General features: G+C 43.6%; 1 protein-coding gene and 1 long non-coding RNA gene across 2 annotated transcripts; one reads left to right on the top strand and one right to left on the bottom strand.

The window, feature by feature from the left end:
- The first annotated feature begins 81 nt into the window (after nucleotides 1-81).
- LOC129784875 (uncharacterized) lies at nucleotides 82-16385 on the top strand. The gene is made up of 3 exons (XR_008748067.1): nucleotides 82-3573; nucleotides 7371-7492; nucleotides 13920-16385. It is a non-coding gene; the product is annotated as an uncharacterized LOC129784875 (long non-coding RNA).
- On the bottom strand, nucleotides 9152-13921 carry LOC101923018 (CDC42 small effector protein 2-B-like). Its single transcript, XM_027792603.2, has 4 exons — nucleotides 13511-13921; nucleotides 11746-11960; nucleotides 11234-11335; nucleotides 9152-10699 (listed from the first exon to the last, which is right to left on the bottom strand). The coding sequence occupies exons 2-4, from the start codon at nucleotides 11797-11799 to the stop codon at nucleotides 10625-10627; spliced, it is 231 nt and encodes a 76-aa protein (XP_027648404.2). The 5' UTR covers nucleotides 11800-11960; nucleotides 13511-13921; the 3' UTR covers nucleotides 9152-10624.
- Nucleotides 16386-16443: the final 58 nt, after the last annotated feature.

Below are 16443 nucleotides of genomic sequence, written 5' to 3'. Positions count from 1 at the left end.
CGGCGCGGCCCCCGGAGCGTCCCCGCCCCCCCCCCCCCCCCCGTCCGCCGCGGGGCGGCGCCGGCGGGCGAGTGCCCGGGAGAGCTGGGGCCGGGCCTCGCCCCGCCCGCCCGGGTAGGAGCCGTCCCCGCCGTGCTGAGGGTGATGGGCGGCTGCCGGCCCGGCGGGTTTGCGGCTCGGCCGCGCCCAGACGCGCAGGTCTGGGGGCTGAACGATACCCGACACCCCCCGGGCACGGGAAACGCGAGGGGCGGTGGGGTTGCCCCACGGCTCCCGAGACAAAGCTACGGCAGCGCCCGCCCCGCCGGGGCAGCGGGCAGAGCAAGGGCAGCGGGACCCGCCCCGGCACAAGGGGCCGCGGGAGCCGCGCTGGGGGCGCTTAGGCCGCAGCGCCCGAGGGCGCCGTACAGGCTGCGGCAGCCTCAGGAGGACGGCGACGGCCCGCAGCGCCGGCGCGGAGGGGAGAGCGCGCAGCCCCGCCGTGCAGAGCCCAGGGGCTGCGCGGGGCCCTTCGCGGGGGGCTCTCGGGCCCGTTACGGCCCCCCGCCCCTGCGCCAGGGCGCGACCGGGCGGGAGGGGGGCGGCGAGGGGGCGAGCGGCAGGCGGGGCCCGTGGCCAGCGGCAGCCCGGCGCTGCCAGCCGGACTCCCGGCAGGTAACACGCGTGCCTGGGCCGCCGCGATCTTTGGGCACCGTCAGCGCCGCCGAGGCCGGCGGTGCTCGCCCGCGTGGTTTGTCCCCTGCGTGAATTTCAGGAGAGAGCCATGCAGAACATCCACGGGGGAACGTCCATGCTGCGTTATGGCAAGTTTTCGGCCAGCTGTTCTCTTGCTGTAAGAATCAGAGTAACATTTACATACCTATAAGCAAGCAGTCCTTGGATCAGTACGGGTGTTTTGATGGTAACAGGCAAATTTGGGATCACCCCCCGCCCCCGCGACCATCTGCAGTTCAGCTCTGTATCAGCAACAGGCTTGTGCATCCCGTAGGTCCACCGGGCTGCCAAAGCGCATCTAACAATTTCATGTGCTTAAACAACAAAAGATAGCAGCACCCCGTGACACAGCTAATAATTCATATTCTGTGCAGAACTGGTATTTAAAAAACAGCTCTTACTTGCCCATCTGTGTGCTTCTATATTGCTGCTGTTGTCAGAGTGACCATGCAGCTTTATGCCAGCTACCATCTCTTCTGCATCTAACAAGATCTGGATGAAAGATTAATATAGATTACCTCGATAAATCTATCAAATCTGTGATCTGTAAAGAGCTAAGGGCATGTACATGACTTGTTTTGGGCACAGAAAGTGTGTTTAATTTGAATTGCCAGTGCGTAGCTGCTTACAGGATCAGGTTCCACATCAGATTGTCCTGCCCTACCCTCTCCTTGCATTCCCTAGGAACGCACAAGTTTATTCTGTCCACAGCTGGGGGAAAAAAATAAAATGGACCAAGGCAAAATACTAGGGAGTACAATTTCCTTTAAACAGAAGGAAACCACTTTCCCAAAAAAGCGTATGTTTGGTTTGATCTCCCCTGCTTTGCTGCATGCTTAAAGATACTGTGGAAGCATCTCTTACAGCAAACACACTCGCTGCAGTCCAGCAGGACTGTGCAGGTTAGAAATGCCTGCACTGAAGAGCCCCAACGTTGGCTGCGAACATGGGCAGTTCACATTCAGGACACCGATAAAAACTTTTTAGGTAATCTTTGTCAGCAAAAGCAGTTCCCGATTTTTACCATTGGCTTTAACGTGTAACCTAAACTAAACCCAGATGATCTAGTCTCAAATTTCAGTACTATGACAAAAACTACATTTTATTCATATATGTTATTTCCAGTCCCAGGCAGAAGAAGTTTATAAAGGCCTCCAGAGTCTGAGGAATGACTTCAGAGCCTAAAGGATCCTCTGTGAGTATTTTTCAACCTACCTCAACAGCATCAATGAGTAAAAACCAACCCTGGGAGAGAGACACAGTTATGCTTGTTGGAAAGAAGCCATGGGAGCCAGAAGAGAAACTTTAAGATACAGAGTTGTCTGCAGAGCTTGTGGCCTCATAGATAAAGGGAGTTGCTAAATTGCTGTGTCTGCAATACAAAAAGGTGCTAGAGTGGCAAATTGCTGAGCACAGTTACAGGCTGATATGTCAGCCCGCTGTAAAGGTATAAAAGGCTTGCTCGATTTTAATAAGTGTCTTCAAGGTGTCTTCGAGTTTTTGATCCGCTCTCGGAGTCTGTACATCAATATGCCACAATCCTCTTTTTTTTTCTTTCCAGTTTTAGACCTGACATTCCGTATTTGGCATGAACAATATAGCTTCTACCCATAATCAGTGTGAGATACTAATAATCTACACCGAGAATCGCATCTTTTCTATACCACCAGAATTATTTCCATCAGATAAAAGAAAAGCAACACCACTCGGAAAAATCACTTTCCCCAGCCAAAACAACAACATGAAATGAAATCTGTAACTCTATTCAGGCATTCCTAAAGCATTAAGGAACACAGATGCTTAATTGTAGGCTTTGAGCGCATTAGTTAGAAAGTGGAAACTGAAGCTAAATAACCATTAGCACAGAAAATAAACTGCTTGAATAATACTATATATATATTGAAATCCTTTTCAAAGGGATAATGAAATTATCCTTTCCTTCCCTCTACCTGTTTTCTACCACGTATGCACACTTCTAAACACAAGGACAGACATCCAAGAGACATCTAAACCACCTTCCATTGCAAGGCCATCCCCCCAACTCTCCCATTGCATTAAGTGCTCCTTTATGGTTTTTCTTATGTTTAACGGCCTCTCAGCTTTTGAGTGAACTTATCCCAACCGATCAGCCTTTTTCTGTTCCTTTCCCTATACCTCCTCATGCAATTGAATTTGCTCTTCCATTACCTTAACTTGGAGTTACTATCTAATTCTGCTGATTTTGCATAAAATTACCGTAAGCAGAAAACAGTTGTCTTGTTAGGTAGGCAGATCTGGAAGGGTGGCTATCAGCATTAAGTATTTAAAAGAAAATATATTGCATGATTTTTAAAGGACTAAGATTGTAAAACAGACTAGATTCCACTCACTAAACAGTTATGTCATGCAAAAAAAAAAAAAGTCAGTAAAGAGGGTATTTTGGGTTCATTAATCATCACACAAGCTTCAAAGTGATAAAGGAATTTTTAATATGTTGTATTCGAATAACTAAGAACACTGACCCAAATACTGAATGTAAACATATTTCTAAGCAATTTAGTGGGTGGTAGAGTAACAGGGTAGAATAAAGCAGGTGACAAGGAAAACAAAGTAGCTTAACCAAAGAACATTTGAGCCTGTCCTATAAACTGTCTCTTTCAGTTATTTGTATTTTCACAGCCTTTTGGCTGGAGCCTGGAACAAGACAGCAAGGTTACACTGTGAAACCTCGTGATTGAAGTGACACGGGAAACATCGTTACTGAAACCTGCCGTCTCTGTGACACACACACGGCAAAGATGAGGACACGTGCAACAGCCTGATGGGACAGACAGACCTTCATCTCCTGGCAAGAAAACGATCCAAAACATGGAAAGACTGGTATTTAAGAATCATTTATTAATACAGACACACATCTAGCAAGTTTTCCTCACATACTAGCAGCCTTATCTGAACACCAGTAAATATCACTTTATGCAAGCAATACCCTACTTCACTGGATATTATGCAGTGGAGAGAATAACAAGAATAACCAATTCAAGTGCATTGTCAAAGGTGATGTTTAAAAGTAGTTGAAAAAAACCTAGTAAAAGCCTTTCTCATATGCCATTATGCAACACGGTTACATTAGCATGTATTAAGGACTATAAACCTTACTTTGGAATTATATTTTCAAGCTTGTATCACAACCTCAAGGTACTGCGTCAGGTTTTAATGTTTCCTGGTGGCAGAGTCGACAAGGGTAAACGTGGGTAGCTGCATTTAAAAGCATTATTACTTTCACCATTAATATGCAGCTTCAGCTCATGTTGAGACTGGACTTTCAGACTTACATATATGAGATCAATTTTTAAAAAAATTTCTGTCTATAATAAGTGCCATTGTTTTGCCTGATCTACAAATCCTGAGTTTTGGACAGCTCACTGTGATGAAATTAATTGCTGGTTATCAGTATAGTGTTCATTCACCTTTAGACTCAGCTCAGGTAAGTTATGCAAAATATACGTCTTAAGCACCAGCAACATCAGATGCATGTAAATACACTATTACATAAAAACAAACAAACCAAACAAAATAACCCCACCACCACAATCCTGTGACCAAACACTTTTTCTCTTTGACCTGTACAAGTGGATGCCTAAATAATTTCAGTTTCTTCATCAACGTCAGCTATAAAAGCATACTAAATTCTCTCTCAGTAGTTTAAATTCAAATTTTAAATCTTTAAAAAAAAAAAAACAAAAACCAACCAACCACACAACCAAACACAAAACTTCCAGTAAGCTGGAGCAATCATACTAATTTCAGTTTAAAAACTGATTATTTCCTTCTACTTAGGAGGAAGTTCTAAATATATATTAAAACATATATATTAAACCAGTAAAAGACATAATTTGACTTTTTTCCACCCCTGAACTAGGGTGGGCCCTTAATAATAACCACCTCAATTTTGTTCATTTTGGATTTACAAGCAAATATCAGAAGAAACTTAACACTTGTTACAAAGATAATTTTCTTCCCATTTACATTGTTTTAACAAAAAAATTAATAAGGTTCACTAAGTAAAGTAGTTTCAATTCAGAGGGTTTTTTACTGTAGCGGTCTCAACAGCCACCTCAAAGTTGTTTTTGTCCATCTGTTACTGCTCTCTTCTAAATGGGATTAAGCTAGGTTAAGAGAACTTCCTCCCATTTGAATTATGGTTGTGGGTAACATTTTAGGATTTGGGACATGCTAATGGGATGCACAGAAGCAGGATGTATGGAACAAGCGACAGCCACGAGGAGTTCAGTAGCTGTACTGCAGCACCCGATAAGCCACTTAGGGGTGGGTTCAGGTGCTACAGAGGTCACAGCATACCACGGCATGGGTGCTCTCGTGCACCCCGCTCTCCCTGCAGGGGCACAGTTTTTTATGGTACCACGAGTTTGCTTATCTGTAAGTTTCCAGGGGAAGACTGCAGTCCTAGTTCAGCATCAAGCACCTCAAGCTGGGAGTGATTTTGGCACAAGAATAAACACGAGTAAGATCCCCGCCTACTTAAAGTGCTTTCATAGTTTCCTTTCACTTTTCCTTTCTCTACATAGCATTGGGAGAAAAGGTCTTAATGGAAATGTGGTGTAGCCGTGGTGACCTCCTGGCACCTCAGCCTGCAGAGAGTCCAGAGGAACATCCCTCAAACATCCTCAGCCCCAAGGCAGTCTTCATGACCCTTCAGTTCCACCCAACCCATCCATACTCTCCCAGCTCCTGGAAGCTGAACATCAGGCGGTTCTAGTTAACTTCCCTGACATTTCAGCAGCATGGTGGACCAAAGCCAATTACCCTTTTACTACTGTTTTGTATTAACTCTAAGTTTTGTTTGTTTTGTGTTCTACAGTGGTAGCATTAAGTGCAGCAGGCCTCCATATTTACAACATCTGCAACCCCACATTCATCAGAAGTAAAAAAAAAAAAAGCCATCTTGTCTTCCAAACACATACATGGCATCAGTCTGCCACTGCTGAAATCCAAGCTAGCTTTCTGGGTGGCTCCATGCTTTCTGTAAACAGCTTTGTAAGCCACCACGGGAAGAGGATGCTACTATTCGTAAAGTCCCAACTCAGTCACGCATTTAAGTGCCCCATTTCCTCCATATGCCAATGATGTACGTATAACGAGTATTTCCCAACAAAGCTGCCCTGTGCATTGCAGATAAACGTTAACACACACATGTTCTGCTCCCTGCTCATTCCTCATAAACATACACCGCATTGCCTCTCCAGAGCTTCTAAGCCTGCCTCACCCGCACAGCTCCTTTTTCTGTAGTTCCAATCAACCTGTTGTTCTGTAGTTCCCAATTTGCCTGACCACCTTCCCTGGCGTACCAAGAATTAAGCAACAACAAGGAGACTTCACACTTTCTCATAGCAAAGTACAAAACTAACTCAGAGCTGCACGTGGTGCTAAGTTTAAGTAACTCCACAGCTTAAGGCTTTGCTGAGGAAACAGCTGTCCAACGGGCCGGTTCCTGGAGAGCGCCTGTTCTGCACACAACTAAGAGACCTTTTACATATACACTGTTTTACATACACATGAATAGCAGCAGGAAAACTACCTATGTCAGTAACTTGGGCCTTGTGTGCTAGACAAATGACTGCGCGTGAAGAAAGGGCAGTTTCTCTGCAGAAGCCCAAGCACCAACCAACCACTTAGAGCATCTCCCTAGGCACACTGGGACTTCAGCTGTAGAGGAAAGCGTTTAAAAACTTGAATTTCAAGCATTAACCGCTGCTTTGGGTCTAAACTCGGTTGATCCAGCCTCTGTATTAAGACAGAAAGGTAAATAGTAAGAGTGATACTACAAAGCAAGAAGTTAAAAATGCAGGTCTCCACTTTTTAAAAATAAATAAATAAGCAGCCTTGTTTTTAGGGAAACATTCCATTATGGTTAGCTTTTTTTTTTTGCCCTGAGGCCTATGTGCAATCTAATGAATGAGAATTTTTCAGGACTCCACACGTTTGACATTAAACCTTAGTATGTGATTCACCTGTCTCACAGATTTTAGTATTCAAAGTCTACCTCCAGGAGCCATAAACTAGAAGCATGACCTAGTAAACCAGAGTACTGTGATTACTCATGAAGAGTTTGTTCTGTGAAAAGAAGATACAAATGCTAGGAAGGAAGATCTAGCTTCTACCTCATACTTCCCCGACTGACTAACTTTACCTGAATGATTTCATAGTACAGTATCATTACAACAAATATCTGAGATTCCTGACTAATCAAGTTTGCAGAACAAAGTACCTGGAAGCCATACAGGAACCCACTCACCAGAGGGCATCTTTCTGACACCGCTGTAACGCGGCACTGTTTGCTTCCTGTGGTCCATCTCATCTTTCTCCACAGGGATTATGAAAGGCAGCCAGTATTATTCTTATCTTCAGCTGTTGGATTTTTATGGTGGTGTCACAGTGCTGATAGCAAAGTAAATCCAAACACAATCAAGAGCAGCCATGTAATCATCTTTCATTCTCAGATTCGGGTTCTTTTCCCCCCAGCGTTAACATATTTAGTAACATACAACACATTTCATAAACGTACCTCCGTGGAATTAAGCATTGTCAAATTGTGCTAATTCTTGCTGGCACAGTAAGATTACAGGCATTTATTAATCTCGTATTTTTTGTCTATACAGACTGGAAGCTACAGAAGCACTCGATAGTCCAAAACAGCAAGACCATAAAAAGGAACAGCGCTGCCTGCCTGGGCTGCAAGTTACCGTATTACGGGCTAACCTGGAACACGGCACGACACCAGGTAATTGTTACAAAGTCACTCTACAGGAGGTGAAAAGATGTATTAGGTTGTGAAAAAGCCAAACACCGTTTCTATGTACTGACTGAAGGTTTATGCAGCATTTTGGGATAGTCAGCCCTTGATGTCCCTGCTAGGCTTTTCTAAGACATACAGTATTTAAAATAAGTTAACACACACACTTTTTTTAAAGGAAGCAAACAAATACAGTGCTGAGAATCTGCCAGACTACACATAAAAGATTTGATCCTACTCCACTTGCAAGTTGGTTTACTTCCAAATACAAAAAACCCCCATAAAATGCCATCAAGTCAGAGCACTAATGTTTCATTGCCACATTGTCTTGATATAAGGTCTTCACAGCCTACAATGCAATTAAGAAGTTTGATCCTTTGGTCTTATTTACTGTATTTTATTCCAGTCAAGCTCAAAACCCACCAAACCTCCCACAATGAATAGCTTTCATAGAGCAGATGGAAAAGACTTGATGTAAAATTGTGCTCTCTAGTGGAGAAACTTGATTTTGTGTAATAAAAGCTCAAGCCATGGCGATCCATCTGCTTAACCAACCAACAGGTTTACAGTGCAGAGAAAAATATCAAGATTTTCCACAATACGAGAAGAGTGCAAGTGCCTAGTTCAACGTATTTATTATAACCAGGATAGGTTTATACCGAGTTACATGACGGATTACAGCTATATAAGGTTTCTAAATATACAACAAAATAATGTCAGTCTTAAAACATGTTTCTATGTTTATTTAGATTTTTAAAGTAATGGCACTCTTAATGAAATAGCAAAACATTTCCTTTTAATGATGTGACACTTTAATATGGTCCTATATAATACTATATAGCTTGATGAAAATAGGTTAATTTTACACCAGATAGTGCTACTTTGTTTACCTAATGAAAGCTAGAATTTTTCTATAAATAAGGGTTTAATAACATAATTCTCTGTCGATTTATTTTTGGAGAGAAGAGCTGACATGATCACCAACTTTTTTATTTCTAGTTATGCATACACCACTAAGCTTAAACATACTGAATGGGTCTTCAGGAAACACTAAAACGCTAACTCCTGCTCAATTTGTTTTCTTATAGCATTAACAAAATACAACCCATTCTCTTTGCAGCAGCTGCCTACTGCTATTTTTTTCTAGGCAGGTACGGACCAATGAACGCATTAACTCAATCTAATAGCAGATGAGTTAGAATCTATTCTTTAAAACAATTTGGCCACTTCATGCTCCCGCAATGGTGTACAGGATTTAGCTTCTTTAAACTCGGTATCTTAACTAGGCTGTTGGAATAAATCTGAAGTTAGAAGCCAGAAAAACAAAAGACTTAAAAAGCTCAATGTACACCCAACTCATGCTAATTTTAAAATATATTAAAATTTGGCATACATTCTAATTCAAGAGTAAGGATCTAGCAAGACATGGATATTAGATTTCTCTTATGTGGTTGCAGAATATTATGATCAGCTGTTGACTGTTGCAAAAAGTAATACTCTCTCTTTCCCCTTGGCCCTTAAAGATGAAATGGGGGGGGTGTGATGAATGCATAAGAAAGGTAGCTCTGTGTTTCATGTCTGTCTTTCAAGTTCCCTAGTATATTCAGAAAAGACAGCCTAACAATTCAGCAAAGCCAGCATTCTAGATTTAATAAGTATCACAAGCCACAAACAGAATCATACAAGCTGAAAGATTTGCCAGTAGATTTTTTTTTTTTAATGGAATAAAGCTCACAACTGATCGTACACCCAGAGCACAGAAAGAGTTCCACTGACTTCCAGCATAACTGGTGCTGACACGGCAGCAATTTAAGCGCTTTTATTTAGTGAACCCCATGACAGCAAGCAGAGTTCCTAAATTTCTGCACCGGCAGTCATTCAGAATTTTGTCTGGGGAACAGTTGCCAGGATTGGGTAAAAAAAAAACCTAGCTCTACTTCAGCAGTTTTGTCATACCACTTAATAGAAAGATGTATAAGAAGTAATAAATTGTAGTCTGGGTATGACTAAACATTTATGGCTATTTATTTAAATATTTCTGAAGTGCTGGAGCTCTGCAAGACACTGTTTCTATTTAATATTCTCCCACAGGTTTTCATGATATTCTTTAAATTTCTGTCCTTCGCGTGGCTGTATCACTTAAACCATATTTTTTATTTTTCATCTAAAAAAGTCTTGAAATTAAGGAGCCAGAAAGACAAGAGAGATATCCCTCAAAGTCCTGTGTAGTTACTGTTACAGACAGGCAGAGAGAGCAATCTTAGATACTTTTAGTTTAATTAAAATTCATGAGCAGTCATGCAAAATTAACACACAGTTGTGAGCATACTGTAGCACCACTTGAAGTTAACTGGTACATGTTATTAGCACTGTTGTTGCGATACCTGTCAGTCACACTAGTGCATGGACAGAAGGGAGGCAGCCCAGTAACTGAGAGAAACCGCAGTCTTTCTAAGCCTCATCCAAGAGCGGGTACGTTTGCAAACCCTCTATTTTTAAGCTACAAAAGCATTATCACAGCAAGGCAGATGTTTCACTGGGTTTTGCAAACTCTGCTAACTACATTATGTTAGTTTGTTCACCGTCAAAAATTATAAACCTAATGAGCTGTACTTCTGTTGTTTGTTTGTTGTTTTTTTTTTTTTTAGATTAGGCTGTAAAGGGTCTAAAAAACCAAGTCCAGAATCTTACTACAAGCTACAGGATCCTACTTAACAATTCAGTTTAGCCTAAAGTGCAAACATGTTATCTTCCAAGTAAATCAATCTCTGCATTTCTTGATGGGAGAAAAAGACAGAAACCAAACCCCCAAACAATTCATACTGACTTCCCATCCTATCCTGCAAGACGACTTTGTGAGGTTTTTGGGACACAGCTAGGAAGTCATCCACAATGACAAACTACAGTTGCTACTACAGTGCTATCATGACAGACCATTTTAAGGTTAACTTAAAATAACTCCTTTGGAAGCTATTGTGCAAAGAACACCAAAGCCTGCACTCACCTGTTTATAATTCAAGTACTCTCCCTACTCCATGATAAAGAGGTTTTAGAGAATACAAAAGCACAGTCCAAGGGGTCCTCATAAGACAGAGCAAATTTCAGCCTTCTCTCACTTTGCTATATCTCAACAGTTGCAGGAGTGCTGTTTGTGTAGCCACCTTTAGACTTCATGTGGTCCTGAATTGATACAGCCTAGAAAAAAAGTTCATTAGAACTTGCATTTTATGAAGTCTGGTTGCCAGAGCAATTGTTAAAACCATCGATTTGAAGAGGCAGGTGAGACATAAGTTTACAGTGCTGGGTCCCAAAGGTAGTAGGGAGAAATAACAACTAAACTCAGGATTGTTAAATACTATTTAAAGTCAGTGCATTCAGATAGGTCCTGCTATCCAAAATCCATTTATTCCTACATCCCTCACCCTGGCACAGCTTTGACTTCAAGATGATGTGTTATCTGGACCTAGTATCAAGTGCTTCCACAAAATCCTTAGCCAAAAGGTTCTCATCATACAAAAGGTACTGGGGAAATTAGCACTTCTTGCTGAATATATGTTCCACAGTATCTTGTGTTTACAAACTAAAGGTCAGTTCTGTTCTGATGCTGTTCTATTGACTTTTAAAAAGTCAGATTTTTCTCTCTCTTACAATTAGCTAGCATTTTATTAGCTACCTGCTTTACAGGCTAATGAGCAGAGAGTTCTGCTTATCCAAGAGGTGCACACTTACGGATGAGTAGTCACTATTCATGTCTCCCGCCCCCACATGCACAGTGTGTACAAAGTTCATTGGTTCTCCTATCATATTCCGGTCCAGTCTCCGACGTCTCTTCTGTAAGAAAAAAGATACCTATTCAAAAAACACGAGCAGCTTTCAGGCAGAAACAAGCATCTCAAAAAAAAAAAAAAACAAAACCAAAAAACAGGTGGTGCCTCATAGCAACTGTTTCAGATTGTTTGCAATAAGAGAGGATCAAAGTCACTTTTATTACTGCTAACTGAATTGTTGCAAAAACTTTCTTTAATGTTGGAAAGCCAGAGCCTGAGAACTGCGAACAGTCATATGGCCAAAGTTTCTGGCAAAACACACATCGTTCAAACACAGTTTAACAGATCTGGGTTTAGGTTTGGCATTACTTAGCACAAACTAATCAAAACAACATGACAATGAAAGCATTTTCCAAATAACTGAAAGACAAAATTTCAAGTCTGATAAAGGATGGCAGTTGTGCATCTACCTACCGGCTGGGGCTGTTCACCATTGCACCAATTAAAACAAACCAGGAATTCAGTCATTATGTTCTTCAGTAGATAATAAGGTCTTGCTAAGCGTAATTATTTCTCAGGGAGTTAAAGCAGCACAAGGACCAAGATGCAGTTCCTAAAGTAAGCTTAGAAAAAAAATCACTCGTGCAGATTCACTGGTAAAGATCACAGAAAGCATCTGATGAGTATACCTGAAAAGAAATTATTTAAATTTATAATAAAATGTACTAAAGTCTTGTAACATTTATTGAGCAATAGATGCTTCAGAAGACTAAAACAAGACTGCAAAATTCTTAAACATACCTGGACGGAAGAGCAGCATCAACTTCAAATCAGTGTTCATGTCAGAAATCAGGGTTAAGAACCCCACACATCGACTGCCCAGACAGATATATAAATTCTGGTTTCTTTACAAAAGCATAGCAAGAGCAACGCTAGAATGAAATCACATCTTGTTTAACACTCTGCTATCTGCTTATAAGCAGAGCTAGCCAATACTTACAAATTATTTAGTATCTTGAAAGAAAAGAGCTTTGAAGTACAACAGATTGAATGCTTAACATTCACAAATGAGTGCAAAAGAAAGTTACTTTATTACACCTGATATACCTGCTTTTCTTAAATGTACAAAAGCACAAAGTAAAAAGTATTCTACAACTGCAAAAAACTCTTAAAAGAGGAGAAAAAAAAAGAAAAAAAAAAAGAAAAAGAAAGAGCTTTGTATACCCAGCAACAGAAACCATTCATGAAAGCTTAGAGCTTCCCAGAATGCAGAAAACTATTAACACAGCGCTCCTGAACCGGAGACATAACCAGGCAACTCACCGACTGTAAGTGCCCTGAAGCTATGATAAAAAACCAAGCTTTTAGAGGTTGCTGTTTGGGGATTTTTAGTATCTTCCTTCAAATCAAACCCAGCCTAGAGAAGGCCCTTTCATATAAACTTTTTCGTACCTTAGATCATTAAAACAATACTGTAACATGTTAATTTTATAAAAGTTGGTGTGTTTTTTTTAAACTTACAGCTTAACAGAAGTTACAGCTTCATGAATTCAATCTTCCCGAAACCCCACCAAAGGCTTCACAACCAAACACCACAAGCTTCCCACTTCACAGGTATTTCTTATGTAGTCCCACAATTATGTAATTAGCACATCTATTCCTTTCACCTTTGTGGTTTTCTTACACTTCATCACTTCTTACACTTCAAGCAGATTTTTTCAAATTTCTGCCATTTATCTTTCAAAGCATGCGTTACATCTGCCTTAGCTTTAGGTGTCCTATATGATATGTCATTGCAGAATGTGTCATATATTACTCCATGTTATCCTGGGTGGTTTTAATACAACTCATTATCTGGCTCAATTATCATTTTTCAGCTCACTTCATCCTCTCACAATGGTCTTAATCACCACTGATGCCTTGTTTGGGTGCAGCAAAGAAGGGGCCGTGGTCCACACAACATAAGAACACGCAGAAGCCAAAGCTTTTGGCTCTGTGTCACGCTGGTTGCAGATTGTTTGGGTTTATTTCACATTAAGGAGAACTGCATCAAAGCTAAGGTTTTCTTAAAAATCATAATCTGTGTCACTATCCACTAATAACCTATTTTGAAAGCAGACTGAGATGAGCATCAAGTTCGATAAGCGCCCCCATCCCAAAATAACTGTTGAACACCAACTCTCCCCTCACCGTACCCCCCAGCATTTGGCACTCCACCTCCACGGGGCCCTGTGCGTACCTGGGTGTTACCTGCTGCTCTCCAGGAGTCCTGATGGGATGGTGCACTGGCACACAGCCAGCTCCCGTCTTGGCAACTCCAGTGCATTTACAGTTCCTATCCCTGGGTTATAATTAATCCCGATGGCAAAGCAAGAAACGCTTCACCGTGATCCCACGCCCTGCGAGGGTTCCTTCGCTCTGTAAGGTGCTGCAGAAGTCTGATGTGCGCTTCACGCTTACCTACAGGTGTCAGAAAAGCAGAGCGGAAACCAAAAATAGCGCCCTAGATTGGCGTCAGATTTGTGCAGCCGTGCAGTTTTCTCAGCATTATCCATACAGCCTGTGGCTCGCTTCCACCCCTGCGGCAGCTCTGCAGGTGTCCTCCTGGCACACAGCAGGACTGGACAGCTTCCTGTTGTGTTTTACAGGAGGACTTTTCTTTTCCTCTGCATGAGTCAGAGTATCATCCTCCAGGACAGGAATGCCCGTGCCAGGGCATGGGACACCACCTTCCTCCCAGAGACTCAAGGTTTCCACACTAACTGGAAGAATTTGAAAAACATCTTAACGTGGTCAGGCTTGCCCAGAACTAATAAAAGCCAACAAGAATCCCCAAACCTAGGAGAAAACAACGTTTTGTCACTGTTGGCACACAGACTAGAACTGGACAATATCCTGTTGTTCTTTCTCTCTATTTTTCACCATAGCAGCAGTATCATCGAGGAGAGAGAGACAAAGGGTCAGGGAAATGGCTAGCACGCGCAGACACAGATGTTGAATGAGATGGGCAGGATGCACAGCCATTCTGGAGTCCGCAATCTTAGAGCGCCTGACAGCTTTATGAATGTTTAAATGTACTTTCCTGAGCATAACGTTCAGTTTGTTCTACCATTGCTGCATATTAAAAAGTATTCAAAGTAGTCTCATATTTTACTTACAAAATATCAGTTCTGTTCAAAGTGGGAAATGTTTGCCTGAATCAGGACAGAAGAATTCTCCCTTTCCATAGACATGGAAGATGCACGGTGAACTTGATAAATAACATCGCTAAACATATCCATTCTTCACAATCAGCCTTTAGACTCAAGGTCTGATCGTGACAAACCCTTGACTCCAAGCTGTTAGTGAAAGACAGCGAGTATAATAAAGCTGGTATATATTATCACACCTCAGATGCAGGCTGTCATCACCCTGCCCTGACTGAGCTGTTAAATTGTGACAACTTCTGAGTCCAGTTGTCATTTTCACTCCAGCTCTGTCAGTACTGAACCAATGCGAGAAACATGTTTAGTCAAACTGCCTTTCTAAAAAAACACCGTGCTAATTTATTCATTGTCCTTACTTTGCCCATTTGATATTTGCATCACATTAAAATCCTGAACCATTCTATTCTATTTGAATGGCAAGGTATGGTAAAAAACAGCGGAACTTCTATTTCTAGATCTAAAATTAGTTTTGGGTGAGAACCTTGAAGAGTGTGTCTTGTTTGGTGAAAGGTGAGGAGTAAAACCCAATAAATTACCAAGATTTTGGAAGAACCTTGGAGCCAAGCAGGTGAAATCCTGCTGCCGAGTGAGCTTAACTGCTTGGAAGTAGCATCCTGATTTTACTAGCGTACATACAGATGACAAATTTGGTTTGAGATGTAATCCTCAAACTATGTAACAAACTATTATGTAGTATGATTATATATTGGCCTTCTGCCACCCCGAAGCCTCACACAGAAAGCTGAGAATAACGGTTTAACAGAGACCTCCAACAATGTAGGTGTGTTGGTGGTGTTAATCTAAGGAATTTGGGTGTAGTCTCTGTGCACAGAGATTTGAAGCTTCCCCTTTTAAAAGCTAAGTACACACACATTTAAATAAAACAAAAAACCACCAAGGCAGCTCCTCTATTTCAAAGTGGAAATGAGCTCAGTCAAATAACGGGGGGAGGGGGGCAGTTTTAACTGTCTGTTCTAAGACGAGCCAAGAGACCAAGCTGTGTGTTCTGTTTGAAAGTTAAATGTAACTGCAAGAGAAATCAACGGAGGGATCTGCCTGGAGTCCTGCCAGAACAAAATTAGTAAAAAAACCACAAAAGATGAGAAGACGAATGGCTGGCAATGCACCAACTACTGGTGCTGTAAACACGTACCGAGCTCCTAGCTTGTAAATTATGGAATTTAGTGTTACTAAGAATAAAATCAGATGAAATAAATAGAAAGCAAGAAAAGGCTGCGAGCCCAAGTTCTGTTCCCTCACAGATGGCGCGCAGCCCGAGCCAGGGGCGGCGGAACCCGCGGCGCAGCAGCTCCCAGCCGGGGCTCAGCCCGGGCCCTGGAGCCTCCCGGCCGCACGGGCTGGGGCAGGGGCCGGCCCGGCCGCGACAGGTGCTCGCAGGGCCGCCGCCGCCTCGCACTCGCGGCGGGCAGGGGGGAGCGGCCCTGCCCCGCGGCAGCGCTCCCCGCCCCAGCGGCCCGGCCTCACCGGCTGGCGCCGCTGGGGATGCGATGCCGCTCAGCCCGCCCCGCCGCCCTGCCCGCTCGGGCCCGGCGCTCCGGCAGCGCGGCCGCTGAAGGCCGGGCCGGAGCCCGGGGCGGGGCGCCGGGAGCCCCCGAGGCCCTCCGGCTGGGGGCGCTGACGGCTGGGCGAGGCCCGCTGTCACCAGGCTGGGCCGGGCCCGGCCCGGCCCGGCGGGGCCTCCCGCCCGCCCTCAGGCGCCGCACCCCGCCCGAGCGGCTCCGACGGCCGGGGCCCCCATAATGGCGGCGGGCGGCGCAGCTCGGGGGGCAGCGGCAGCGGGCCCCGCTCGGGCCGCCTCGCAGCGCGGAGCCCGGCCTCACCCTCCCCGGGCGCGGCCCCCGCCAACCCGCTGCGGCGCCTGAGGGGAACGCGCGGCCCCGGCGCGGCGCAGCCGGCGCGGCACAGCCACCCCGCGCGGCCACCGCCGCCCCGCCCCCCCCGGTGC

The sequence above is a fragment of the Falco peregrinus genome, chromosome 1, assembly GCF_023634155.1.
Source record: "Falco peregrinus isolate bFalPer1 chromosome 1, bFalPer1.pri, whole genome shotgun sequence".
NCBI classification, from domain to species: Eukaryota; Metazoa; Chordata; class Aves; order Falconiformes; family Falconidae; genus Falco; species Falco peregrinus.
This window is presented reverse-complemented; position numbering and strand designations above follow the sequence as displayed.

Excerpts from the sequence above, each read along its gene's own strand:
- LOC101923018 (XM_027792603.2), bottom strand. The coding sequence starts at position 11,799 with ATGACTGAATTCCTGGTTTGTTTTAATTGGTGCAATGGTGAACAGCCC. Across the intron at positions 11,336-11,745 it reads ATGGTGAACAGCCCCAGCCG|AAGAGACGTCGGAGACTGGA; the intron begins GTAGGTAGATGC and ends TTTTTCTTACAG. Across the intron at positions 10,700-11,233 it reads TGAATAGTGACTACTCATCC|GCTGTATCAATTCAGGACCA; the intron begins GTAAGTGTGCAC and ends CTTTTTTTCTAG.